The sequence below is a fragment of the Protomyctophum bolini genome (assembly GCF_963924005.1).
Source record: "Protomyctophum bolini genome assembly, chromosome: 7".
NCBI lineage: Eukaryota > Metazoa > Chordata > Actinopteri > Myctophiformes > Myctophidae > Protomyctophum > Protomyctophum bolini.
Window position 1 is genome coordinate 15,987,502 of NC_137868.1, and position 27,840 is coordinate 16,015,341.

Genomic DNA, 27,840 nt, shown 5'->3' on the forward strand with positions numbered 1-27,840 from the left:
CAAACGCCAACATAAAATAATCACCTGCACAGAATTTCTTGACGGCACCCCAATAATATGTTTTTGGACTTTGGACTATGATTAAGCATTGTAAACCCTGTTTCTAAATAGGCTATACACGTCTGCATGTTTTATAGTGCGTGTCTGTCTGTGCGTGTTGCACATGTGCATGCAAATGTGCATGCATGTGTGCGCGCACATGTCTTATGGGTCTTCCCCCACTTCTAAAGATAGCACTACAACACTGCAATACATACAACAAAAAAACAATATACATACAAATATACACACAAGGGGATATATGTGCCTTCCTACTCTATTGATGATCATTATTGCGAACGCAGTGAGCACTTACTATGAGACCTAGCAGATCATGTCTGTCTGTGTGTCTACAGAAGATAAAACCTATATATTTCCTACAATAATGGTGTAGAAAATAGGTGCAATAACCATGAATATTAATATTCTGTAATATATTTTTTATTATTCATTATTCATTACCCAAAATGAAAAAAATATTAATTGTCTCTGCTGACCGGTAATTAGGGCATGGGCAATATATAGATATTATATCGATATTGTGATATTGAGACTGGATATCATCTGGAATTTTGGATATCATAATATAGCATATGCCTAAATGTTGTCTCTTCCTGTTTTTAATGACTTTTCTTTTGCTTTAAAGACAAATTCAAACTTTTTCAAAAAAATTAAAAGAGGGCATTACGACATAATTGTGAGCTTGTAGATCTATTTTCGCAATTTCTTACAATATATTTGTTACTGTTGCCTCTGTTGTTTACCCAAACCAAATCTATGGTTGTTCTTATTCATCATCATCGCCATCAACCACATTTTGGACAATAACACATTTCGGCCGCCAGGGGTCAGTGCTTCCCTGTTTTTTCCTTCCAATCTGCTTGTGTCTGTCTGCCCAGCAATGTTGGCAAAACACCCCCTCCTCATCGCGTAAGGGGGAAAAATGGCGGACAGGCACTAAATCCACATCAGAAAAAAAATAATAACACAAACATTACAAAGCCAGGTAAACATGGTCGGATGTGCAAACTAAGCAACATCTCACCCTATATGCACGACTTCAGTGTTATAACCCCTCATTATGATCGTACAGTAGTCTTAACTTGCACGTTGGTTTGGGAATGCGCTGGCACGCTCATATATGTTGCTAATGCTAATATTTATAATCAGGTCAACGAGCTATTCGGCTAGCATGTTTGGCTAGCTTCTATGGGCATGAGTGTGTGTGAGTGTGGTTAGCATAGCATAGCCTGTTGGATAGTAGACAGTAGTATAGTAGTAGAAGCAGCACACTGGCAATGAAGCCTGTTACGTCCCCGCGCGAGCGAGCGAGCGACGCCGTTTTTCGTGGGGGTGGGACACGTTTTTTTTATGTAGCCTGATTTGGAACGACCGAGTCTGAACTGGAGCACACAAAACTGAGCACTGGCGTTAAAATGAGCTTGTAAAGCAGCTCTCATGTAAGTGTAATAGTATAATGTAGTAATGATATCAACTCGTGTGTCAGAGAGAAGCAGGACGGCTTGGTTGTTGGGGAGGAGAGAGAGCGTCCATGTGTTGTTGTTAGCTTTTGTGTTTTGAATGGGGAAAAACAGCCGATCTCCAAGCTCACCGCGCGTCGCGACGGAACGCCCGGTGAAGCTTGTAGATCGGCTGTTTTGTCGGACGCGCGCGACGCCGCAAGGTATGTTGTCTTGTAGTCTCACCACTGTGACAGGCAGCGTGTTTGCATCCTTCTCATCTCACATGTGTCTCTGTCAGCAGACTCACTCACTCAGCCACACGGGGATACCTTTGAGGTTACAGATGAGGTTTCTTGTTTTTGTTTTCTCGCTTTGTTACACGTATCAACTTTGTTATTAGCTTATCAAAGAGGTTTATAGGTCGTGAGCTTGTCTATTAATGCCACCACCATGGCATGCATGCAGTGAGTGAGTTTTGTTTCCCCATCCATCCTGTCACTTTTCTTTTCCCCAGACGGGGAAAAAGGAGGGAGGTAGCGCTCTCATTTTGGACGCCGTCCCCCCTTGACGCAAGAAAAAGGCGCACTTCTATTGAAAGGAAGAGAGAGGAAAAATCAACTGGGAAGAGGAGAGAGGAGCGTTTCCACACTGGTATGAAGTTCTAAGGTATGTGCATTCATTCTGTATCAACGTTTTATTCAGCTCTGTATAAGTCAGTGTTAGTAGTTGGATTGTTCTGTTCATATGGAAAAACAATTGCCAGAAAGTTGGTTGTGATCTTTTTTGTTTAGATGAAGATGGTATGGATTTGTTTATATTCATAAGGCAGCTGCATATTGAAGACAGAAAACAGAGTATAGTGTAGTATAGTCAATAGTATCAGATGTAAACATACCCCATTACTTAACTATTACCAATGCTTATTCATTATTTAGACTTTGTATTTAATAGCTATACCGTTAAGACAGGAGTATGGCTGTATGTGCACATGGCTATTTGTGGCTAAGAGTGTGTTTACATCCATTTGACCCGTTGACCTGTGTGTTGTGTCTAAGTGCCTACCACAGGTTGAGTTTACAGGGGTCACAGAACCTCAAAGCTGAACCTCTCCGCACACACCATCAACACTCAATGACAAGCGGCGGTGTAGTGGAATCGTTCCGGTTGATTGATATAATGACCATTTGTTAATTCGGGCATTTGTGTATTTAATTAGGCTTATCGCTTGTTCAGTTGTACTCGCCTGCTGCAACCACATGTTGAGTAAATAATATCCTGCGGAGTTGAGTTAACCGAGTCAGCCGGTTAGCCTGGTGGATGTTGTGTAGTGTGTTTTGGGTGACTGACTAGGGCAGGCTGACAGCTGGGGTACCCTTTTTGTTGTAACCCTCCCATCTGCCTCCCACGGCGGCCCCCTGCCTGCCTAAACAGGACAGCAGGCCAGCATGCTAACAAGACTGCCTTTGAAGCACTATAATACAGTGCAACAAGTTGAAGTAGCATGTCTGTAGCCCCCTTTTAAATTTATTTTTTTGCACCCTTAATTATTCTTATATTGGTGGTGTGATTGTTTCGTATGTCTTTTCTTGTCTGTGATGCATTGTGTAACTGTAACCAATGCTATTGATCAGGGGGTTTTAACTGATTGTGAACGACGAACCACCACCCTGACTTAGAACCAACCTGGGGACCACTGTTGTGTTGGGTGGGGATATGGGCTAAGATTAGTGCTTTTGTAACACATCCCATGTGTATACATGTGTTGTACATTCCACTGTTTCTCAACCAATGGTCCATTGACTAATAATGTCCTAATAATAATGAGCTTTCAGGACAAGCTTTCAAGTGCAATCAGTCTCATCCTTCTATCAGATGTTATATACCATAATGTGTTAATTGACCATCAACGTGGCCTCAACGTTTTTAACCACTGTTTAGCCAACCACATAGCTAGACAGTTGTTAGTCCTTTGGGAAATTCATTGTGTGCCGTACAGTGGTTGTCAGACAAACTATTACCACAACCATTACAGCCGATATCAAAACACAAATATGTCTGATGTAGACTTAGAGATCTCTCATATGAAGTTTCATGATCTTTTGTAGTTTTATAATGATTAAATTGTGAGTCATTTTGGACAGAGTGGCATTACGTAGTTCATAGTACGTACAGACAGAGACGAATACGGTACCTCATTCCAATGTCTTTACAGCTCATCTAATTGTCTGTGAACGAAACTTTTGCACTCCACAAACACATGGCTGCTGCTATTTTTTATGTTTTCCCCTGTCTTTTAGAGAGCTCACTGTTGTAGTGAACTTGGTCAGTATCGCTGGAGCATGAGGAAGCCAGTGCCACAGAAAGGTAAGTCTTTTTTTTCTCTGTCTTTGGAACGAATTCAGCAAAGATGTGAGGCAACTTGTAAACACATTTAAAAAATATGTAGTACTACTGCTACAGTTATCGATTCATTATCTTTTTAGTGATTATTGTATCGCTTTTGCTTTTCAATTAATCAGGTAATCGGGAAGCGTACCGCGCTGAGCGGTGTGTTGCAAAGATATTGAATACAGCTGATCTACAAGCTCACAATATATCGCAATGCAACGTGGTGCCTGTAATGACACATCAATAATGAATGTATTCTTCTTCTTATTAAAGCATCTCTTCTCTATCACATTCTGCTTTAGCTATCGAGTGGAAAGATGCCAGACGGATCAAGCATGCCCGTAGTGGACGCCCTTCCCGGGTGCCTTCCCAGTACCAAGGAGGTACAGCAAGTAAAGCACTGAAGTAGGGCTGCAACTATCCATTGTTGTCCTAGTGATTATTTGATCCATTTCTTTTTGGATTAATCAAATAATAGAGAAGCAGTAAAAAAAAATATATATATATTTATTGTCAACAAAACGGCATGAAAACATTCAAGTTTTCATTCAATATTCTTTTTAATAATCTGCTAAATCGATTAGTTTGATTAACTGTTGCAGCCCTATTAGACTTTTTGGTCCATTTATGCTACTGTATTTAGAGACATCTACTGTCTGTGTATTGTGTGTACTGTATACAATCTATTCACTGTTATCTGTAGATATCATCAAAAGGGTTCAAGGCTATAATAATAATCGCACACACTAAATAATGCTTAATAACACTGTCCTTCAAAGGTGAAGTGACAAGTTTCGTTTTTCCAGAAGCCCTTGAACATAGGTTGGAATGCAGTCAATGATGAAACGATGATTGTGTTCATATAATAAGCTTACATTTCATATAACACATGATATGGACTTTCATAATTGATTGAATTTATTAGTTTAATTGTTGCAGCCCTTACACTCAAGCACTAACATGCGTTGTTGGCGGAGAAACTCGCCTCAGTTATCTTATCTGTCTCAATTTCTTTCCTATTGTGGGGGAAAATTGCACAAATTAATACGTTACCGGCATGGCTAATTTTGATTACAAATCACTAAAAGACTAAACTAAATCCCTTAACAACACTGCAGCCTTCTCCAAAGGATGGCAAACTTCAGCAAGACTTGCTAAACTTCTTAGAGGACACCACAATTTTAGACTTACTACAGGCTCTGTCTTCTGAACGTTTAGACCAGCTGAAAGAACTGCTGAACAGGACGTCAGCAAGTTTTGTTCTTATTGACCTGCCAAAGCAGCACAAAGTTCTTGTTTGGTTGGAGTATGCTGCAGCCTTTACTGTCCTGCAAGGTCATCTTTTACCCTACAATAGTATTATTGTTTTAAATGTCATTGCTGTCAGACAGAACGCATGTCTCAACCTTTTTTTTTTGGTAAATTAATGTTTGCTTAAAAGAGTAATCCGATCTACAAACTCATAATCCAAACTTGTAGATGGCATTTTTAGCTATTTTTGCAAAGTTTTGAAAGTGAAAGTGTCTGTGTGTAACATAAAAGGTTGAACCAATTAACAAGAGCTCCACTGGAAGGAACACAGGTTCCCTTTTCCATTTCCTGAAAAGTAACGATTTTGGACACACAAGGTTATCATCCGACAGCGACGTTCTGTTGTACACCTTTTGACTCCAACACGTTTCAGCCCATCTGTGTGCTCCTCCGCTTGACCCCGCAGGTCATTTCAGCTGGGAGAAATACCTGAAGGAGACTGGAGCCAGTGCTGCACCTGCCTCCTGCTTCAGACAGGTGAATGAACTGCTAGAGCCAGACCGAGGCATCGGTTTGGCCCCATACGTTGGCTATTATTTGGCTTTTTTGAACATTTCATCAAGATCAGGAATTATGCAGACGATGTGTCCCAATATGATGACGTACAAGGAACGCGTTTCGTTGTGATGCATTGTGAGCTAAGTGGTTAAATAAAAACGTATTTGTGTTCATTAAATTGTTTTAGCTTATAATTTTAATGTTTCTGAATACAAACTTTAATCAAATCTATATGTTTTTCAAATTGATTAAAACATTTTGCACTATGACAACATATCGGTTTAAACACCCGTCATCGGTGGTCTCTAGGATCAGGGATTGGGATCAGCACCAGACCCAAAATTCTGGCATCGGCCGGGCGCTAAAAAGTAACACAATCTACTGGTCACTGTTCTGGAGATGGAGAACCACACATTCTTGGATTGCTTTTGTACCTTAACAATCAAGCTTTCACAGATGTGTAATAGGGTGAAAACAGCTGCAGCTACAGTAATATGATTAAGAGCACTTCTGATGTGCAAGCATTGACAATACTATTAACTATTGTCAGTGCCTGCTCTTTGCTCTAAATCAAACCGATTAGTTTCAATGAACTGCAGCTGTCATTAATCTGCAATGCCATACCTGTGAAAAGGGTAGATAAAACATAATACTGTATAATTACATATTTACATTTTAATTGATTAATAATCATAGAAAATATACTATTACCAATTAGCCATTGAGACACATTGAATTTAATTTCGATCTGCTGTATAGTTTATAGTGAGAGAATATATTCAAATTATTTCCCTGAATCATTGAGTAACAATTATGATTAATTAGCATGACCACACTATGGAATAAATAATCACATTGATCACTTTATCACCGCTGTAGTATATAGCGCGACTGTGCGAGAGAAAGAAGTACATTCCAATAATTTCTCTGAATCATCGAGTCTAACAATGATGATTAATAGTCAGGACCACACTCGGTTATAATTTTGTCATTACTGTGCAAAGTGGTCGGCCTCAGATACTCCATTGTTGTCGTTCTCTCCTAATCGTCTCGGCCTTCTCTAACCCTCCATCGCAGAGCGCCACGCCCCCGGTGAACGAGTTCAAGGCGGGCATGAAGCTGGAGGCCCAGGACCCGCGCAACACCACCTCTACCTGCATCGCCACCGTGGTCGGCCTGACGGGGTCGCGGCTGCGCCTGCGGCTGGACGGCTCCGACAACAAGAACGACTTCTGGCGACTGGTGGACTCCTCCGAGATCCAGCCCATCGGCAACTGCGAGAAGAACGGGGGCATGCTGCAGCCGCCGCTGGGTGAGAACTTGCAAGCGTGCACGCTCACACACATCCATTTTCTCGTAGAAATAAAAGCATTGCCATGAGGGAACATTGTTTATCTTGGCTGTTTCAGCATTTCCCATGTCGACCACAAGATGTCAGTCAATTAACCTGCTATGGCAGATAACTGTGACCATAAATAACTGAAAACCAACAGGAGTAATGTGTAGTATGCAGCTTTAGGTCAATATAACAGGCCACAAACACGCTTAGGGCTTTGTTTTGTTATGCTGTGAGACCAGCTGCCTTCAGAACTTATAAGCAGGTGACACATTATCTGACCCAATTGAACTGTATTTTGTATTGCACAATACTCTGGGTTCTTTGACTGTGGTCAGGTCAGTGTTTTAATTATCCAGAATGAGACGTTTACTACATCATGTATCTAGTTCCTCTGCTGCATTTGTCAGACATGCCACTTAGATGCTTCACATAGGGGGGGGGGGGGGGGGGGGGGGACTCGGATTGCATTGTCACTGCTCCAATTTAAGGGATGTGTGCATGAGAGAGAGGGAGAGAGAGAGAGAGAGAGAGATAGGGTAGGAGAGATGGACAGACACTGTATATACAGTATGTATATATATATATATATATATATTCAGTATAATTATTTTTAACATAAAACGTAATTTTTAAAGATCAGTAGAATTAATTCTAATGCATATTTTAGGTATGGCATGGAAGCCCTTAACCCATTCTGGGCAGGAACCCCTTTTGGTGTTATAATTTAGCTATTGAAAAATAGCAGATGTACAAGCTCAGATAGCAGAGCTAGGTCTGCTATTTTTGAAAAATCGTGAAATTGTGGCACAAATTTGGAATATATATTTTTTCCTGAACGAACGTTTTTAACTCAAATCTATGCTTCCCCCTGGAACAACATATTTTTAGATGGGGTTCAGCGGCCTCTAACATAAAAATGTTGGGTTCCTTGACATGAAATATTGAGCACCACTGATATAGAAACATAGGTATTTCAGTCAGGATTTAGAAGACATTTCTTTTAATTTCAACGTCAGGCCAAAATGGGTTAAGAGAAAGAGCACTCATTGAGAGGCCAAGGTTGTCCAAGGTCACACTGCCCACGGTCACACTGCCCACAGCAATGAACACTGGAGTTGAGATTGGCACCAGAACCAGTTGCATTATGAAGTGGCTACACGATGTACTCTCTTGAAAGGGTGGTTTTAGTGTTGCTCTTGAAATTCCTGTAGCCCATGTTTTTGGTTCAACATCAAGGTTTTGGATGTTTTGAAAACATAAAATGCCACTAACCCTTATCTTTGTGTGTGTGTGTGTGTGTGTGTGCGTGTGTGTGTGTGTGTGTGTGTGTGTGTGTGTGTGCGTGTGCAGGCGGGTGGGTGGGTGCGTGCGTGTGTGCGTGCGTGCGTGCACGTGTGATAGGCTCTTATTCAGAGCAATTACAATGAATATATCTATGATTATGTGCAGTTATTTTGAGAATGTCATTGTCTGTATTGTTGCTAACAATGGTGGAAAGTAACTATTTTCAATACTTACTACATCTCAGAGGCAAATATTGTAATTGTGATTTGCTATTATTTTTCATAAAATGTTGACACATTTTTAAATATCTTAAAAAATATACTTTTACTTTTGGTAGTTAGGGTTAGCGTACTTTTTGATGCCAATTACGTGTGTACTTTTGCTCCAGTAACATTCTGAATTCTCAACTTCTGCCTGCGGTATTGTTACTTTTATTTAAGTTATTGATTCTCAAAATGGAGTCCGGGTCTCCGGAGACCCCCATGGGTCCTTAGGGGGTATCAGGGGGTCCCCAGCAAAATGTGTTCATATAATGTCTCATTCATAAATTGTAACCACTTTACCCATATTTTATATTTTGGCCATTAAAAAAATAGCACATCTACAAGCCACAGCACCACTCTGTGAGCTTGTAGATCTGCTATTTTTTTTATCTTGAAAGAAATGTGAGATTTTTCTCACATTATCATGTTTTGCAAGAAAGCTTTAATTCTGGGGGTCCCTGGCATAAAATACTTTCCGATGGTGGTCCGTGGCCAAATACATATAATTGTGGGGGTCCTTGGCATGAACACATTTAAGAACCACTGACTTAATTAAGCAAAACATCAGAATACTTATTCCACTGCTGGCTGCTAATTCCTTGAACAACCTTCTGTCCACTGGTCAGGCTTCCGTCTCAATGCGTCATCCTGGCCCATGTTTCTGCTGAAGACCCTCAACGGGGCTGAGATGGCCCCCTCACGCATCTTTCATAAGGTAACTGTACAAGGCTTACGAGCTCTGCATGCCCTCAACATTCACACATTCATGAAGATTCATTATCACTCCAGATTGAAGAGAGGAAGTACATTGTGTTCAATAGCTGCTTGTTTTGTTCAGATTCATTGGATGTGGATTTTATGTTCAGTCGCAACACAGCAGTTAATCGAACTGCTTATAAAATTGATTATGAAAATGATCATAAATAATTCATCATTATTTAGTAAAATAATCGATTAATGATCAACCTCTATTTTGGGCATTCCATTCTAAGCGAGAAATTTCCAAAAATGTCAAAATCTTTTTTTTCCACAATTTTTGCACAACACAACGCTTAAAAGTATAAAATAACGCAAAGTTAGGAGTTAAACACTAAGAAAATAATCGGTAATTCCAGCCGTACTGTTCACACATTACACTCATACATTGACCCCAACCTCTTTATCTTGACCCATGTATGTGTATGCCGAATGAACAAATACCTGCTCCCATGCGTATACATAGATGAAACAGGCAAACTGCACTCATGTCTATGTTCATGCAAGGGACAAGATGGTGTGTTAAAATTTGATTTAGTTTAGTTAAAGTCAGTGTCATATTTAGTTTTGACACATTATTATTATGCCCACAACCTTTTATGTTGAATGTTGCAATTTGTAAATAAATTAATAACATTCTGATCAATTTAAATGTGTGTTAGCATATGTGAGTCATAACTCATTCATTCATTAACTAGGTAATGATATCCACTAACCAGTCCGTTATTGCCATCCCTACCTCTGCCACCCCACCCTCCAACCTCTGCCATCCTCAATCCTCTGCCATCCCCTCACCCTCTGCCATGCTGCCATCCTCCCCCCCCTCATCACACTGCTCCCCAGCAGGAGCCTCCCGTCCCGGAGCAGAACTCCTTCCAGGTGGGCATGAAGTTGGAAGCAGTGGACCGCAAGAACCCCCACTTCATCTGCCCGGCCACGGTGGGCGCCCTGCGAGGCGTGGAGGTGCAGGTCACCTTCGACGGCTGGCGGGGCGCTTTCGACTACTACTGCCGCTACGACTCCAGAGATATATTCCCCGTGGGCTGGTGTGCCCTTACTGGAGACAATCTGCAGCCGCCGGGCACCAAAGGTCTGGAGACACAACCATGTTGTTATTTTTTACATTATACACAATTCCATTATCTGTAAAGTGTCTGTAAAGGCTGTCATATTGTAAAAAGTCATTATTTTTGTTAGCCTTTTGTTAGCCTTAGTAGAACAGATAATTGATTATTAAAACTTTGAAATTTGAAATTTGTTATATTGGATTGGATTCAGCCAGACCTGCATAGTCAGAATCTTGATGTAATCATGCAGCATCATGCACCTGGCTTGCACTGCGTCGACGAGTGTGTCACGTGAACGGCCGTAGCCAATCGGAAGAAGGAAGCACAGCAGTCCAATACTTTTTTCTCAGAATTTAGGCTGCATCCGCAGTGATTGAGCAGAACGCTGACTATGGGATCATTTCTGATGTAATGATGTGTTGAGGTTCCAATATTAACGCTTCTGAAGAGAAATAGAGGGGGTACTATTGGCGAAAATGAAGTAAATAAAATAATCCAAGCACATTGAAAGTGGTGAAAGCAGTCTACCGGTCCTTGGTGCCAGAGCACAGATCAATGTTGCGCGATGGGCGTGGAGGCGTGTGGGGCCTGGAGGCGTGTGGAGTGCCGTCGCTTGTTGAGATAGCCAGTCGGGAACGGCAGTTTGGCCTACGTCATGGTCTATGACATGGCGACCTGAACTGGTGCACATTTTTGCGCGTTTATTGTGGAATTCTCCTATGCGAGAGTGTGCATCATTCAATGGTAAATTGTAACTGCTGCATATATATTTACATAGCACAACTTTATCCAAATTGTTTTACAGTGCACATTACATTCAGCCACACGAGAGCACAATCAATTGTATTCTTTTGTCACCTTTGCTCTGACGTCAGAGACGAGTGCTGTGTGGAAAAGAAACATTCCCCACAGTTAGCCACCATGACATACTGAATCCAAATCTCTTACAGGAGTATGTTTCAATTCACAGTATGTTTTTGAGTTTCTTTGAGGATCTTATGCAAGTATCTGAGCAACACTATGTGTGATCCATTGTCAGTTCCGCTTGCAATATTATCTCGAGTTTGTAACAAACAAAGGACGTTGTGTAGCCTCACTCTGTGGTGGCAGAACAGCCAAACAAACATTGTAACCTAGAGCAACTGATTAAGTATGAGAGAGAGAACCTCTTCGTGAAAGTGCGTGCATGTGCGTGTGTGTGTGTGTGTGTGTGTGTGTGTGTGGGGGGGGGGGGGGGGGGGGGGGACAGGATGTGAAGGAGTAGAGGAAACAGCAAAAGGAGGGGAAAGGGAGGACGTGTCCTCTGCTGCCCGTTCTTATGAGGTGCCTGGCTTGCATTCACCCAGTTGGCAAGTGGGGAGGGTGGGGGGTGTCAGGCGGTTGAAGTGAGCCTGCATGGGTACCCCTCTATAGGGCCCCATGTTGGCACCCTGGCAAAAACAAAAAGAAAAGACAAACACTTGTTAGTATAGACACCCCCCCGGAGATAGGCGAGGAATGAAAGGCGGAAGAGAAAGAGAGAGAGAGAGACATATGCCGCGACAAGGCAGATTGTTTACATTGTCTTGGAGCGTGGAGGGAGGGAGGGAGGGAGGAAAGAAGGAAAGAGAGAGGAGGAGGAGCGAGGCCAGAGGCAGAGTGGGAGAGCAGTAAGTGGAGGTGCTGTGCGGGTGAAGGAGAGTACAGCTGTGTGTGCACAGAAAGCCAACCGTTGCCTTGTCGTCACGCGGAGAAGAGAGGTGAGTAGAGAGAGAGAGGCAGGAGGAGCGTAGCGTCTTGTTGAATGCTGTTGTCGGTTCAAACCTCGTCTTTTGTAGAAGCTGTCTAACTTTGTAACGTGAATCCTCGGGTGAACCCAATGAACTCAGTGCACTCCGGTAGAGCAACAAAGCAAAAACAAGTTCTGTTTTTGTGTGCCTGTGTTTTACATACTTTCCCCCATAGATTCAGCATGTGTGCTGCAGCTGTAACCTTCAACCTTCTCTAGGCATTTTAAACAGTTTATCCTGCGTGCCGAGGCGCAAAGGTTGTACTTTTCAACCTGCACCATTGACTTTGGTAATCTCCGCTCGCCAAAAACAGCAGTATAACTTGCAGTCTAGGCTATGCATTCATCGATTCGTGGTGCATCCATGTGTTGTTTCAATAAATGCACTGTATTTTAAATGCGCACGGCCCCGCAGGCCAAGGCATGTGTTAATGGATGCAGACCGCTTTCTCTCGTAAATCTGTCCAGGGGTTGATCCAGGACAAATACCTCTGCAGCTTAGTCTATATACACAACTCTGTGTGTGAGGGAGTGTGCATGAGCGTGCACGAGAGAAACAGAGAGATGGGGGTATGTTATGTTCCATAGGTTTGCACTGCAGGTGCAAACTGCAAAGTGACTAGCTGCCTTGCCTTATATATAGTAATGTCTTCTACAGTATATAGTACTACTGTAGGTTCATGATGTATACTGTATATGTTGCATTATGTTACAATGCTGGCTATTAATGCTGAAATAGTTTTACATCAATATAGCTTGACAAACACGTGTGACTGCATACTTTAGCCCACTGTTCAATTATGAACAATTACTGTGGTTAAAGTGTTTCTTCTCTCTCACGCAGTCGGTATTATCTGTGATTTTGATGTGGAAACGCTGTCCCACCTCAATGTTATCTTAAGCATCATGGGTGGGAGATACATGTTGTGCGCCGTCTCTCGGCTGTCAGCTGCTCGCCACTTTATTATGATTTTTCATGAAGCACAATTTCTATCCACATTCCGCCCACACTTCTATCTCTCGTTACTCAGCCCTTTTATGGCTGTTTATGGTTCTCAATTTATGCTCCTTGATGTCAAAAGCAGCCGACAGGCAGAAGCTGAAAGACTAGGGCCTGTTATTGAACAGTCAGGTAATCCTCTGCTGAAACCATTGATCTGTTTTGAACCATCAGGCCAGATGTTATTATTGACTGACAACTAGCTTTCATCATTCTACAGCAAACCCATCATTCCACGTAGAACCTATAGACTTGCATGTAAATCCCCTAATCTTTAGCCAGTTTCCCTGAACAAACACAAGCATGGGTCAAGATAGTATTTGTAAATAAATATTACAGTTGGTTTACACATCTGGTTTACAGCTCCTTGGACTACCGGATTCATGGAGTCTGTCTCAAAGGACGATATAACGAATGCTATAGTGTATTAAAGAATAGCAAAAATGATTTGCGATGACTGTTTCCTGAGAGCGCTTTCTCTTAGTGTTCACCCTTACTTACACCGTATTTAATGAACCGATTCATATTGGACAATTAAGAGCGCTGCAAAGCATGTTCAAATGAACCATACTCTGAGCCATCTTCTGAATTTAGACTTTTTGAAAAGCCTAAGATTTGTGATCATCTCATCATGGTGTGATGTGCAAAGCAATGCCAACTTCTTACTATTGCACTCATCCGTTAGGCCAACTGCAAAAGCCTGAATCTTCAATTTAACACCAGAAAAGCGGAGACATCACATACTGCTATTAATGTACATAACCCTAACCCTAAGTACTGACTGTACTTAAGCGTATTTGTACTTTTTGTATTTCCAATACTTTTACTTCTACTCCACTACATCTTGGATCCAAATATTGTACTTTTACTCCACTACAATTATTAATTAAGTGAACTTTAGTTACTTTGTAGATTTTGATTATTTTTACAAAACATACATTAACCACTTCAGCCCTATACATTTTGTCCTTTTGAAAATAGTCGATCTACAAGCTTGCGATGTGTTTAGATGTGACGCATTGTGAGCTTGTAGATCTGCTATTTTCAAAAGACGTGTTATATATTGTGAAATGGGACATTCTGCATAATGAGTACTTTCTACTTCTGGTACTTTAAGAACATTTTGATCCCAATATTTTTGTACTTTTACTGGTTGCTAGTTAGTACTGTCAGTGGTCTCAGAGGCCTCTGTAGCCTCTGATGACAGACTGTCTTAATAAACTAACTGGCAGGAGGAAGTCTCTGTACTGCTGTCTGTCTCTGCCACGCTGAACTTTGACAAAACATAAGATGCCACATGTAAACCGCAAAATCATCATTATTTTAAACATATTAATTTAGAAAGACATGAAAAACAAATGACTAATATGTGTTTGTTTCATTTAAAACCTTTTATTTATTCTCAAAAAGGCAGTTCACAGGCATTTTAAAACAAGCAAAAGAACAAACGTATCAATCGCAGGGGAAAAAAAGAATGTATTCAATTAAAACAGTTACAGCTTGAGAGCAGTCCTGAACTCTGCCAGAGAGCCAACCAAGAACTTTAATCTGTAGTTGGAGGACATTCCAAAAGGCATCAAAGGAGAATGCCGTTTTACCAAGTCCAACGCAAGCCTGGGGGACTTTTAAGAACTATGGAATCATGAGAACAAATCGTGTAGGTTCCAGAATTACATTTTAACAAGGTTTAAGGAGGTAGTTTACCAATAAGGGAATGATGCATAATATTAGTATACCTAGAGATGTGATGTGATGTGATGTGTGTATGTGCGTGCGTGTGTGTGTGTGTGTGTGTGTGTGTGTGTGTGTGTGTGTGTGTGTGTAAGCATTTTGTTCCCATTTCTGTCTCTGTCTAGCACTCTGTCTTTAAATAATTATTCCCTGATGTATTGTATAACTTATTATGCAGTGAAAGTGTGTAACACATGAGACCGTAATGCTGTGCCTGTGTTTGTTTGTTTCGTGTGTAACACAAGCTGCCTCTTTGTTCCTTCTAGCTGAAAGCAAACTGGGTCATTACAGCCTTCAGCACAAAGGCTGTCTGGATGCACGTTCAACATGTCATTCATCCTCATCCTACGATATGCAAGCGTTACGCCTCATATAATAATACTCTGCTACAATACTCAACACCTATGAATGGTTGAATTAACCAATAGTTGTTGCTGCTGCTGCTGTTGCGTGTGTGGTTTAAGTGCGTGGTTATGCAAGCCAAACCAGTCACTGTTGTGCTTGTGCAAACTCTGTGGGCGTGGGTGTGCAAATCTAATTAAAATGTTTGAGCAATTGTGTCCAGAAATAATTGTTTAGTGTCAGCCAGCCTTCTACATTGCTAAAAATGTCAGTTCAGGTTGCAGGTTTTGACTGAATTAAAATGATCCATTTATATTATTTTGCAGGAGTTTTCATATTCAACATGACTGTTTTCAATTAAAGCTATATATGTGCCAGACTGCCAATGCTGTTGCTAATGCCTATGTTCTATTACTATTCTATTATGGAAGTTGCACTACAACATTTCACATGTTTTTTGTCATTGGTTGTGTTCCTATTTCTCACCATGTCCCCTCCATGGTCTTTGTGCTTCTATAGTGTTACCTAAGAGCCTCGGGGCCCTGCCAGACGGGACTGTGGAGAGCCCGACTATGCACCCCACTCCCACGGTGGGGAGACCCCCGGGCCAGAGGGGACGCAAGCCTGGCCGAAGGAAAACCAAGTTGACGGGGCCCTGGGCTCAGAAGGGCTCTGCGGTAGGAACGCAGAGCAGCACACAGCCGGGCAAGAGCCTGGAGCCCATCAAGATCCCCAAGAAACGAGGCCCGAAGCCTGGCAGCAAGGTAAGAAGTGAGCTTTAGTTACGGACGGTCCTTCTGTGACATAATGCATTGGCACAAAATACCCCCAAAGTGCCCAGTGTTACACTGCTTCTATTCGATACTGTATACATGAATGTTTGTCCCATTTGCATTGTATTGACAACATATGTTCGGCGTGATGATGAGTGAATTTACAGTATCCTCTTGCATTCGGATGATTAGTTGTGACGGAATACCAGGGAAATGTTTTCCAGCTGTTCAGATTGACGACATTCCATGTAAACATCTTGTTGCCAGGAAACATTTTTATAGACCTACGTATGTTGCCCTTTTCTGGCTGCATAATATTCCATCTTCATTAAAAAGTAAAACTCCAGAGTCCAAGCCTAAATCTGTGTTATGCTTAACATTAGGCCTGGGTAATCGAATGAATCACAACGTTGATCCTTGACATGTGATAATCATCTTTGGATGTGGGGGAATTAATTCATACAAGTTACAAAGCTAATTCATCTTTGCAACATCCTTTTTTTTCCCACATGCCAGCATTTGTATTTATATTCAGCTTTTATTTTAGATTTTCGTCTTACATCATATGTGTCCGAGCAAATCGGCTATTTTCGTCCTACACAATTCCAATTCCCATTGGCAATGAATGGAGAATTTATGTCATATCTGTCTGAGAAAATCGACATGTTACGTCATGATGATGTACGATTATAAGAGCGCCCCTCACTTCACACGGGTGTGATTTTTAAGGTGCTAGTTACTTGCGCAAGCAGAGCGCGCAAGTAATAATTTCGCCCGGTCTCTTCACCGTGACAGCCAACCCGCCATTTGATGTGTATGCAAAAAATACAGCAAATCTGTGCCTGGTTTGCTGGGACCAGATTACATAAATGACCATATGTCTTACGTCATCATTTAGAGCTAGTCATACGTATACTATATACATAATCAGTAAAAATAAAATAGCTAATTGTGCCTGATCTGCTGGGACCAGAGTATGTGGTGTGTGTATATGTATGACTAGCTCTCAATGATGACGTAAGAAATATGGTCATTTGTGTAATCTGGTCCCAGCAAACCAGGCACAGATTTGCTGTTTTTCTTGCATACGCATCAAAGGGCGTGTTGGCTGTCACGGTTTTGGCGCAAAGTAACCACAGTATACCGCTAATCAACTTACAACTACATACTCTATATATTATATGTATATGTATACGTACATGTATATTTTAACAAATTTGAAAGTATTATTACAGAAATTGAAGTTAGAGACACATATTACTCTGATCATGATTTAGTTGCGAATGCAGTGAGCACTTACTATGAGACCTAGCAGATCATGTCTGTCTGTCTGTGTGTCCCCCTTTTGTGCCCATATATGGAGCTGAGTGATTTGTTTGTGATTGATGTCCATATTTGGACGTATAGCTGCGTTCGCTTCCCGCGTTTGCGCGTCTTACTTGTATTAATATCACTATAGTCCAAGATGAAATACATTTAAAACAATTGACAATTTACAATAAGTAATAAAATTATTATACTGTATAATATATTTTAATTCAGTTTATATACCTTTTTTTCATCACATATCAATGATTAATTTTTCTTTGTAAAACTAAAAAGGGATCTAGAATATATCTACATCGATAAAACTGTATATACTTATATAGATAGAAACTTGAACCATACTTAATAATACTAGGTGTTTACATGCATAAAGTAGATAGGTAGCAAATAGTTACACCTAATAATTAGACATTTCAAACGTTCCTTCACAGAGATATTGAGATTCCACAGTTTACATAATAATTATACTGTATAACATATTTTAATTCAGTTTATATACCTTTTTTTTCATCACATATCAATGATTTATTTTTCTTTAAAAAACTAAAAGGGGATCCAGAATATATCTACATCGATAAAACTGTATTTCTTATATAGATAGAAACTTGAACCATACTTAATAATACTAGGTGTTTATATGCATAAAGTAGGTAGGTAGCAAATAGTTACACCTAATAATTATACATTTCAAACGTTCCTTCACAGAGATACTGAGATTTGACAGTTTACAGCGGTCGAAAGTACTTGCGCGCTCTGCTTGCGCACTAGTTGGCCATTTATGGCCTACTATTGTGCAACAAGCAAGTATGTTCTAGTTATAGATATATTGCCGAGCCCAAATCTAATGGAGAAAAGCAAGGTACTGAACCAGCTTTCTGCTTTTGGCTGGTTTTGCTACCAGGTGATGTGATATCTTCATTAGATATCAGTCTTGACACAGTTTGTGAGGGTTTAGTTTCTATTTTAACCCACCAGCAATAGATGAGCATTGCCCCCACAATAACCCTTTCCCTGCTCTCTGCATATAGATGGGCTGGGCCAAGAGAGCTGGCTGGCTGGAGGGCGCCATGGCCGGCCCGGGGAGGCCAGTGACAGGCCCGGGGCGACCAGTGAGCGGCCCGGGGAGGCCAGTGACAGGCCCGGGGCGACCCAGAGGCAGAGTGCCTGCCAACTGGGCCCAGAGGGTTGCTCTGCAGCAGGTCCAGAGCCAGACAGAACCCATTAAAATCCCAAAGAAAAGAGGTCCCAAACCTGGCAGCAAAGTAGGGAAAACAACACATTAATGTACACACACACCTACAATTTAGGTAATCAGTGTATGTTTGCAGCAAATGTGCATCGAATCGATTACGTGTTGAACACATCGTTATATCTGTGTGTGTGTGTGTGTGTGTGTGTGTGTGTGTGTGTGTGTGTGTGTGTGTGGGGGGGGGGGGTGTGTGTGTGTGTGTGTGTGTGTGTGTGTGTGTGTGTGTGTGTGTGTGGGGGTGTGTGTGTGTGTTTGTGTGTGTGTGTGTGTGTGTGTGTGTGTGTCCAGAGAAAACCACGGGTGGTCCCTAACCCAGTGCCCACGTCCCCCACTAGCAGCACCCCGGAGCCTGACACCAGCACTGTGCCCCAGGACAACGCTACCATCCCCAACTCTGCACTACAGGCCCCCACAGGTACTGTACACTACAACACCACAGTACACTACACACCGAAAGGGACTGTACACTACAACACCACAGTACACTACACACCACAGGGACTGTACACTACAACACCAGAGTACACTACAACACCACAGTACATGAGTACACTACACTACGTTTAGCATAGACCAAAAAGGTGTTGGCTGAAGCCTTAGCTTATCCTGCCTACCCTTTTAACATTTGATTAACTATCATAAGTAGGAAAATGCAACAAAGCAACAGGACCATATGTACAATACACATCATTATAGACTTCTCTGGAAAACGTAAGAATATTGCTTATAGTGAATAGGGCTGCCACTGGTGATTTATATTATTAATCGAGCAATCTATGTAATCAATCTAGACTTAGAATGATGGTCCAGTTGTCTAAAGCATAATTTATCCCAATCCCATTCAGGACGGGAATGGTGTTCTTCTATGTACTAGGGCATTAAGCTCCCCCCAGTATGTGTGTACCTGAACTAGGGCTTTCACTTCTACTTCATTTTTACTATTTGACTAGTTGCCTAGTTTACTAGTCGACTAGTTGTTTATGTAAAAGAATATATATTTTATGTATTTTCTTTAAATACATGTTTGTACTGTGAGCACTGAGCGGACACCAACACACAAGGCAGGATCAGATTGTGCCACCACGGCCGTTTATTGTGATAAGTGCGCTTCAGGCGAGCGGCATTAAATGCAAACTCAGAGTGTCTCTTTAAACCAGGGGTTCCCAAACTTTTTTGGACCAGGTACCCCTTTTGGGGTAGATATTTTTCCAGGTACCCTCTCATCCTCGCAACACGGATAACAATATATTTACAACCACAAGCAGTGTTTCCTGCAGGAAAAAGCTTTGGCATGGTGCTGGGCACAGGCCGCAATTTTGATTAATTAATTAATTAATTAGATTCATTAATTAATAAGATTAATACATTAAGATTAATTTGTATTATTGCTCTTGTATTGCTATTGGAGACACTGGGGGGACACTGGGCAGGCACTGAGGAGGCACTGGGGAGACACTGGGGAGGCACTCATGGGCACACTGGGGAGGCACTGGGAAGGCACTCGGGAGGCACACTGGGGAGGCACTCAGGGGAACACTGGGGAGGCACTGGGGAGGCACTCAGGGGCACTCAGGGGCACACTGGGGAGGCATTGGGAAGGCACTCGGGAGGCACTCAGGGGGACACTGTCTAAATGTATACGTCTAAATGTAGACGTCTAAATGTAGACGTTTAAATGTAGACGTCTAAATGTATACGTCTAAATGTAGACGTCTACATTTAGCTTTAAACACTTTAGCACTTTATGAACATGAACAAAATGTAGACGTCTAAATGTAGACGTCTAAATGTAGACGTCTACTTTTAGCTTTAAACACTTTAGCACTTTATGAACATGAACAAAATGTAGACGTCTAAATGTAGACGTCTACATTTAGCTTTAAACACTTTAGCACTTTATGAACATGAACAAAATGTAGACGTCTAAATGTAGACGTCTAAATGTAGACGTCTACATTTAGCTTTAAACACTTTAGCACTTTATGAACATGAACAAAATGTAGACGTCTAAATGTAGACGTCTAAATGTAGACGTCTACATTTAGCTTTAAACACTTTAGCACTTTATGAACATGAACAAAATGTAGACGTCTAACTGTAGACGTCTAAATGTAGACGTCTTCTCTTATGGGGGTCCCTGGCATATCTTTTCAAATGGGGGTCCACGGGCTAAGTAGTGTCAATTTGGGGGTCCTTGACATGAAAAAGTTTGGGAACCACTGCTTTAAACACTTTAGCACTTTATGAACATGAACAAAATAGATGGGTCCCCCCTGGAACTCCCTCAGGTACCCCTGGGGGTCCCCGGACCCCACTTTGGGAACCACTGCTTTAAACAACAGAAATCCGCCTCTTCTCTGCCGTCTGTCACACAGGCAGGATTGGGCAGTCAGTTAGGGGCCTTTTCCCTAACTGGGCTTAGTGCGCCCTAATATAAATCACACTCAGTCAGAATGTCCCCGTGTTTGACAGGTACTTCGTTCCCTGTATGTCAATATTCCCCCGGGGAAGTGGAACTCTCTCTCTCTCTCTCTCTCTCTGTGGTCACAATAGATCCGTCCGGGGCGGCGGGTTAGCTATAGAGGAGGAGAAATACAGACTTTAATATGACGCTCATATTAATATGGATATATGCCTGGTGTGAGAGGATGGGTGAAATATCGCTTACCACCGAGCATGCCCGAACTGTCCCTCTCAGTAGTCAGTGGGGAATGAGCGCAGAAGCAGTCAGTCCTTCCCTTTTAACCTTCCCTGGAAGGTGCATACACTTGGCCTTGAGCCAATAGGTAGGCGGGGTAGTACGTCTGTTGAATGACGAGGCCGAGTAGGCGTGTTCTTCTTGGCTGCGTTCTGCCTCCTCCCCACTGGCTGTCTGGGCTACTATGCTCACCTGGCGGCTGGTTGCCTAGCGACACCCCACAGTACATTTAAAAAATGTGTACATCTGTGAAGAAAATAGTCGAATAGTCGACTAGTTGTTTAAAGCCCTAACCTGAACATACAGTTGTTTTGCTCTCTCCCCCCTCAGTATGTGTGTACCTGAACAAGTATGGCAAGGTGGGGCCCCACCTGGACCAGCGGCGGCTCCAGCAGCTCCCGGACCACTTTGGCCCTGGCCGGGCGTCCTCGGTGCTGCAGCAGTGCGTTCAGGCGTGCGTGGACTGTGCACCCAACCAGGCCATGGTCTTCTCCTGCCTCAAGGCAGGCCACGGTGGGGAGGTCATCTCAGGTCAGTGTTACATATCAGTGGTTCTCTCAGTCTTTTTCAGATCGCCCCCCACATGATCATGTTCTTGGTGGGGACAAGCACTTGGAATTGTAAGAGTTGAGGCATTATTACATTTTGATTGTGTGACTGCTCCGCAGGTAAAAAAATTGAAAATAGCCGATCTACGAGCTTGTAGATCGGCTATTTTCACAATTTTTGTCTCACAAATCGGCCAATGTTTGACCAATTTTTATAGTATAGTTTGTTGATTACTTTTGATGCAGTAATGGTCTTTTTTTTAAGGTATTAAAACGGTCTTAAATGTCATATAAATTTGAGTGTAAATATGTATTTGTTTGTGTCCCTCCCTCCCCTCCAGCCTTCTTTGAGCAACAGCAGCACACGTTGACCCTGCCCACGGTCAGCAGCGTCACATACGTCCTCCGCTTCCTGGAGAAGCTCTGTCACAACCTCCACTGTGACCCTCTGTTTGGCAGCCAGCCGGTGGCCAGAGGGGGCCTGCACTATGAAAGCCACACATACAAAACAGGTGTGGTTGCCTGGGCCATATGACCTATCACCTGCCAACCCTCCTGCATCCTAACAACCTCCACATAATAACACCTCTTCATTCTAAATATTGGCACCATTATGTTTAGTGGTTTAATACAATTTAGCTTAAGTGTTAATTGTTGTTGTTCCCCCCCCCCCCCTTCTTTGCGTCTTGCTACGAAAATCCTACTCAATCTTATGTCATTCTTCTACTCCGCCTGTGCTAATTGGACTGTTCTTTTCCTCCTGTATGTGCCGCTCATAGAGAGGAGAGGCTTTGGAGACGGTCTGACTACAGGACCGGGCCGAGGTACCAAACGATTCCTGCAGGACTCCTACACGAGTCCCCTGCCCCACAAACTACCCAAAACCCACCACCACTCCACTGAAGGTACAACACTGCTGTGTGTACTGTGGATGATAGGGCTGGGCCATGTGGCTTCAAATCACTATCACCATTATTTCAAGCTTTTGCCTCAATTATTACAATGATGTATCATTATTGTTTTATATTTTTGAATAAGAATTGAAATGTTTTCAGAAACCTTAGGTTTGGTTTTAGGCGTTTTGTTTAGAATCTGCCTCAGGTCTAAATTGGTTAACTTATCCTATTCTGTGCCACGCTTACGGGAGCCACTTTATTCCGCAGCACACCTAATTATTGACTGTTCAGAATAACAGTGTCTGATAAAGTCTAGTAGGGTCTTGGAGATAGCATAACTATATTAGGAGCTGTTGCCATTGATGGAAAATGTCATTAACCGTATCTGTGCGGGTTAACCATTTATTCATAGGTCAATTTCCTTAGATTATAATGAAGTTTATTGGATTTTAAGAGCTAAGCTCCAAAATGGGATATCCAACATTTGAATAGTCACTCAAATACAAATGATGGCGCACAGTTGAATGGACTCAAATTAATTAGAGAGACTGTCATTTAAGTACTAGGTTTCGAGAATGTTAAATATGGTTTCTTCTGTAGTTGTAAGATATTCTATTGTGTAAAGATTCAGAAGTTTATATTATGGGAAATCGATTTGATACTGTAACTTGTGGTTCGTACATTTGAGCAAGACATGATTAATACTGTATTCACACCCTTGTGCCAGAATGGAGCCATGTTTTAACAACTAGAAGTTGTTTATGTAGGTAATGTAATTTATATCTCTGATCATCTCTATTCCTTTCAGCAGCTCAGTTACCATCACTGTCATTATAAATCAGTCAAATGTTCATAGATACAACATAGCAGACAACACCCTAGTTTTAAGACATGTGGATGTGCTATTCAATCTAGAGTTACATATGCCTGAATAGCTACCATCCTTTCAAAGTAAAAGTTTTGTGTGGACGCACCAAAATAAATTTGAGGCAGTTTGCCAAGGAAGTGTACAAGCTGATAGAAACAAAGACTGCCGAAGCAGACAACCCGCAACACTCCCATTTAAAAGGGTAAATTCTTATACTGTAGGTGCCCGGCTGAAAGATACTGTACAAGCAAAAACCACTGTTAGAAACGTAACATTAGCTATGACAGCAGTTTAACTTTGTTTCCTTTGACCATACTGATGATAATCTTTCAAACAAATCTTGAAAAATACTTGCAGATAGTTATCATTGCAAGATGAAAATAAGAATGCATGCATGATGCAACATATTGATACAACTACTAAACAATAGCCTGATACTGGCTTCAAAATAGGCCACATTTTATGTTTATTTCAGATTGGACATTAATGTCCGACTTTGAAAGAAGTACCATACATAAGTCATGATATCTTCCTGCCTTCCTGTCCCCAAACATACCATAAGGATACCCCTGTTCCCTCCACTGGAGGGCACCAGACTCAGTTCAGGTCCCAGCCTGATCTCCATCTGTTGGTGGCAGTGGCTCAGAATGGTAGAGCAGCCGCATGGGAATCAGAAGATTAGCTCCCCTGGACCGCACGGTCTGTGTGTCCTTTTTAGTTTGTCATTGAACTGTGTGTTTGTTCTTCCATAGCATCGACATCATGGACACTGCTAAAATCTAAAATATCTAAAACCACATATTACACACACATTGTACAGACGCTCGGAAAACCCGCCTTTTCACTCGTAGCGAGTCGGAGTTCTCCCAGAGTGCAGCGCTCTGAATTTCCGTACACCGACACGGCGAGCCCTGAATTCCGAATTAACCAACATCAGTCACAAATGGCAGGGACTTCAGCACCGGTGGGGGACGACATTCTGACTGTCTCTCTCTGATCTCTCAGTCTTCTGATTCTATCTTCCACATTTCCTCCAGGTGAGTCGTATGTGGAGAACGGCGTGGGAGGGTCAGAGCACTTAAAGAAGAGCCCCCTCTCTCCCCGCTCCGCGGGCCAGCCCCTTGGCCTGCGCTCCCCCTCTAAGCTGCTGCATCTCAACTCCACAGGTAAAGAGCTGAGTGTGTTATTGGCCCAGTGCTCGCCATGTCCATTATTGCAGTGGTTCCCATGTCCCCAAATTGACACAAATTAGCCCACGGATCCCCATTACTCTGGCAGTGATTTTCACCGATTTTCATTTCAAAGACCCCGGGTTTGACCTGAATTAGGCTACGGACACCCATTTAATGGCATTTCTATCTCTGGGACCCCAATGTATATTGTAAAATCAAATGTACCCTAACGGGTCCATTTGGTTCCATTTGTACACCCTGAGTTACAGATCCATAAGGATCCATTTGGTTCCTAATTATCATTTAGTTGGGGACCCCCTGGAACTCTCTCAAGGACCCATAGGGGTGGCCTGGGCCATGGCTCAGTGGTCCAGGCACCTTGGCTGGTAACCCAGCCTGGCAGTGTGCCACGGGTTCAACTCCCGATCCTGACGGCCCTTACTGCATGTCTTCCCCCCATCTCTCTCCCCATTTCCTGTCAATCTGTCCCTCCATAAAATAAAGGCGAAAGCCACAAAAAAACATAGGGGTCGCATAGGGGTCCCGGACCCCACCTTGGGAACCACTGCATTATTGCTCACTGACTGCTAGGGACACTGACGTAGATAAGATACACCTTTGTTGACCCCCAGAGGGAAATTCAGGTGTCATAGCAGGAACAGCAGTGATATAATGAAACACATACTGTAAGAGGCACACAGGTAAAAGTAATCAAATCAAGAAAGTAGTGACCTGCTGGCCCTAGATACCTGCAATGGATCTCTGTGCAGTGAATCAATGTAAGGGTGAATATTTTTATTAATACACACCTATCGCCAGAGCAAATATAAATTATTATACTATGTACAGTTTATCAACAATGAGATAGTGCAAAAGGAAAACCTACACCCATAAATGGATACTAAAGTGTTTCGTTCTTTCTTTCTTAGTTTCTTTGTTTCTTTGTTTCTTGCAATGTGATAGAAACACTTTGCAGCATAATAATAAAATACCAAATGAGCATTCTGAGTGTTTGACATTTAGCCACAGTAACATTCCCCCATTTGGCCAGGCTCAGGCAGTTTCCGGGAGAGCCCCAGACCCAGCAGTCAAGATCCAAACCTGTGGACAGTGGAGGACGTCATGCAGTACATCAGAGACATTGACCCAGTATTGGCCCCACATGCCGACCTCTTCAGGAAACACGTGCGTATCAGGCAGTCCCTCATACAGACATTTATAGTTAACCACTTATACACCTCCTATGTAGTGTACTGTACATACTGTACATGAATCCCCCAGGGCTCTAGTCTATACTTACTGCTTTTTCCCTCTACTTCAAATGTCTTCGCCTTCCAATGTTTGGCCCCAGAATAAGGCTGCTAGGACTCATGTACTCATGTGTTAAGGTTTTGTTCCCAAACTAGATCTGTCGTTTTGGAGAATCTTTTAATTTATTTGATTGATTAGAAACTTCTGCAGATAAAATGACTTAGATATATCTGCAGCAATAGACTGCCTTTCATTATTTTCAGGTTTACTTTGCACAATCCATTGCGTGGTACCAGCAAGTTTAAATGTGTGTTAACAGTATTCAGGAGCTTCCATGCAGTCCATTGTGACATAAATACACAATTGTGATGATCTTTCCAATTATTCTGCAGTGTTTTCACATCATGTTTGCTCAGCTCGCTTGGAACTTTGATGGAGGATACTGTTACCAAAAAAGATTTGGCCTAATGGAAAACCAAAAAAGGCAAATCAGGTTCAGCTGGTACCATGCTGTGGGAAAAGTGCCATAATATTGTCAGAGATTGATGCTCTGAACGATCTTTTAAACTTCTCCCTGCCTTCTGTTACAGGAGATTGACGGCAAAGCCCTGCTGTTGCTGCGGAGCGACATGATGATGAAATACATGGGACTGAAACTCGGCCCTGCCCTCAAACTTACCTTCCACATCGATAAACTCAAACGACCTTAATGCAGTCAGCTGGCTGCTCCTGAAGGACTTGTCCCCCCGCCCACCACCACCACGTTCCTCCGACCTACCCACTCAATACCATTTCCAAATCCAGTAACATAACGCACTGCATATTGGACATATATGCTGACCATCACATGTAGCAGATGCCATCAGACGACCATGTCTGGTACTATGGGGTTAACATACCCAGCCACTTGGAAGCCCCTGTCCTGGCCTCATCCAATGAGGAATGTTTTACTTTTTCTTTTTTTTGCGGCACAATCCTGGCCTAAGGCATCATGGGATGTTTTGCAGAATCTTCCTCTCTTTCATCTTAATTCAACTTTTTTTCCACTCTGTTTAGAGACTCAGAAGAGAGGAGTTGGACATGGTCATATAAACTAATAAGAGGCTATTTTCTGGCCCCGGCTTTGAGTAAGTTACTTTTACTCTGTACGTTTCATGTTTTGTACCCTCTGAAAATACAGACTTGCATTTTTGGGGGGGGGGGGGGGGGGGGGATCTTTTTCAGCATTTTGCGTTGCTATGGAATACTGTAAGAAGGAAAAAGAGAAACACTAAGTTGATCCCAGATGATGGGACGTTTCTGACTGACGTCTCTTTTTTTTTTTTTTTTTTGCAATGATGACACTATAAAGTACAGAGTAAAAAAAGAAATTCATGTTTTATGAAAGAAAAAAAAAACATTTATTCAGAAAATACTGCCATGATAAAAGCTGTTTCTTTTATCTTGTTCTGGATGTTGTTTACAATGCCTTGTCCCGTCTTGGTTGTTATTTGTACTTTTTTAATTTTTTATACTATATTATTAGAGTTAATACAATGAGAGCGGTATCATACTCAACAATGTTCAATAAATATATGATAACTAAACATGGCATTATTTACTAATTAGATATTTTACTCCCTGCTGAAAATTGGCTTGGTTTGTGGAACCAGGAGGAAAAATGTATGCACTTTTCTCTCTCCAATATGTTCCAGCTGCATGGTGTCAACATGGTGAATGCATCATGATGGTGACTGCTGAACAGAAGCTTTAATGACATCCAGTATCACTCCCGTAGGCCCTAGGGTCTTAGAACCTGTTTCAAAACAGG

The 27,840-nt window shown here is 42.1% G+C and overlaps 1 protein-coding gene across 4 annotated transcripts; it reads left to right on the forward strand.

The window, feature by feature from the left end:
- The first annotated feature begins 971 nt into the window (after positions 1–971).
- On the forward strand, positions 972–27,616 carry LOC308318941 (polycomb protein SCMH1). 4 transcript variants are annotated; one of them, XM_080768675.1, is made up of 17 exons: positions 972–1,045; positions 2,017–2,168; positions 3,800–3,866; positions 4,193–4,273; positions 5,608–5,678; positions 6,777–7,011; positions 9,212–9,300; positions 10,185–10,431; positions 15,769–16,013; positions 18,377–18,610; positions 18,886–19,012; positions 21,626–21,826; positions 22,185–22,355; positions 22,623–22,748; positions 24,645–24,773; positions 25,831–25,964; positions 26,621–27,616. In XM_080768675.1, exons 3-17 carry the CDS (start codon positions 3,842–3,844, stop codon positions 26,738–26,740), a joined length of 2,235 nt encoding a protein of 744 aa, XP_080624801.1. In that variant the 5' UTR covers positions 972–1,045; positions 2,017–2,168; positions 3,800–3,841; the 3' UTR covers positions 26,741–27,616. The 4 variants fall into 4 exon arrangements, with proteins under 4 accessions (XP_080624801.1, XP_080624803.1, XP_080624802.1 ...); XM_080768677.1 differs by having other exon boundaries at positions 10,188–10,431; XM_080768676.1 differs by lacking the exon at positions 972–1,045 and adding an exon at positions 1,187–1,499.
- The last annotated feature ends 224 nt before the right edge of the window (positions 27,617–27,840 follow it).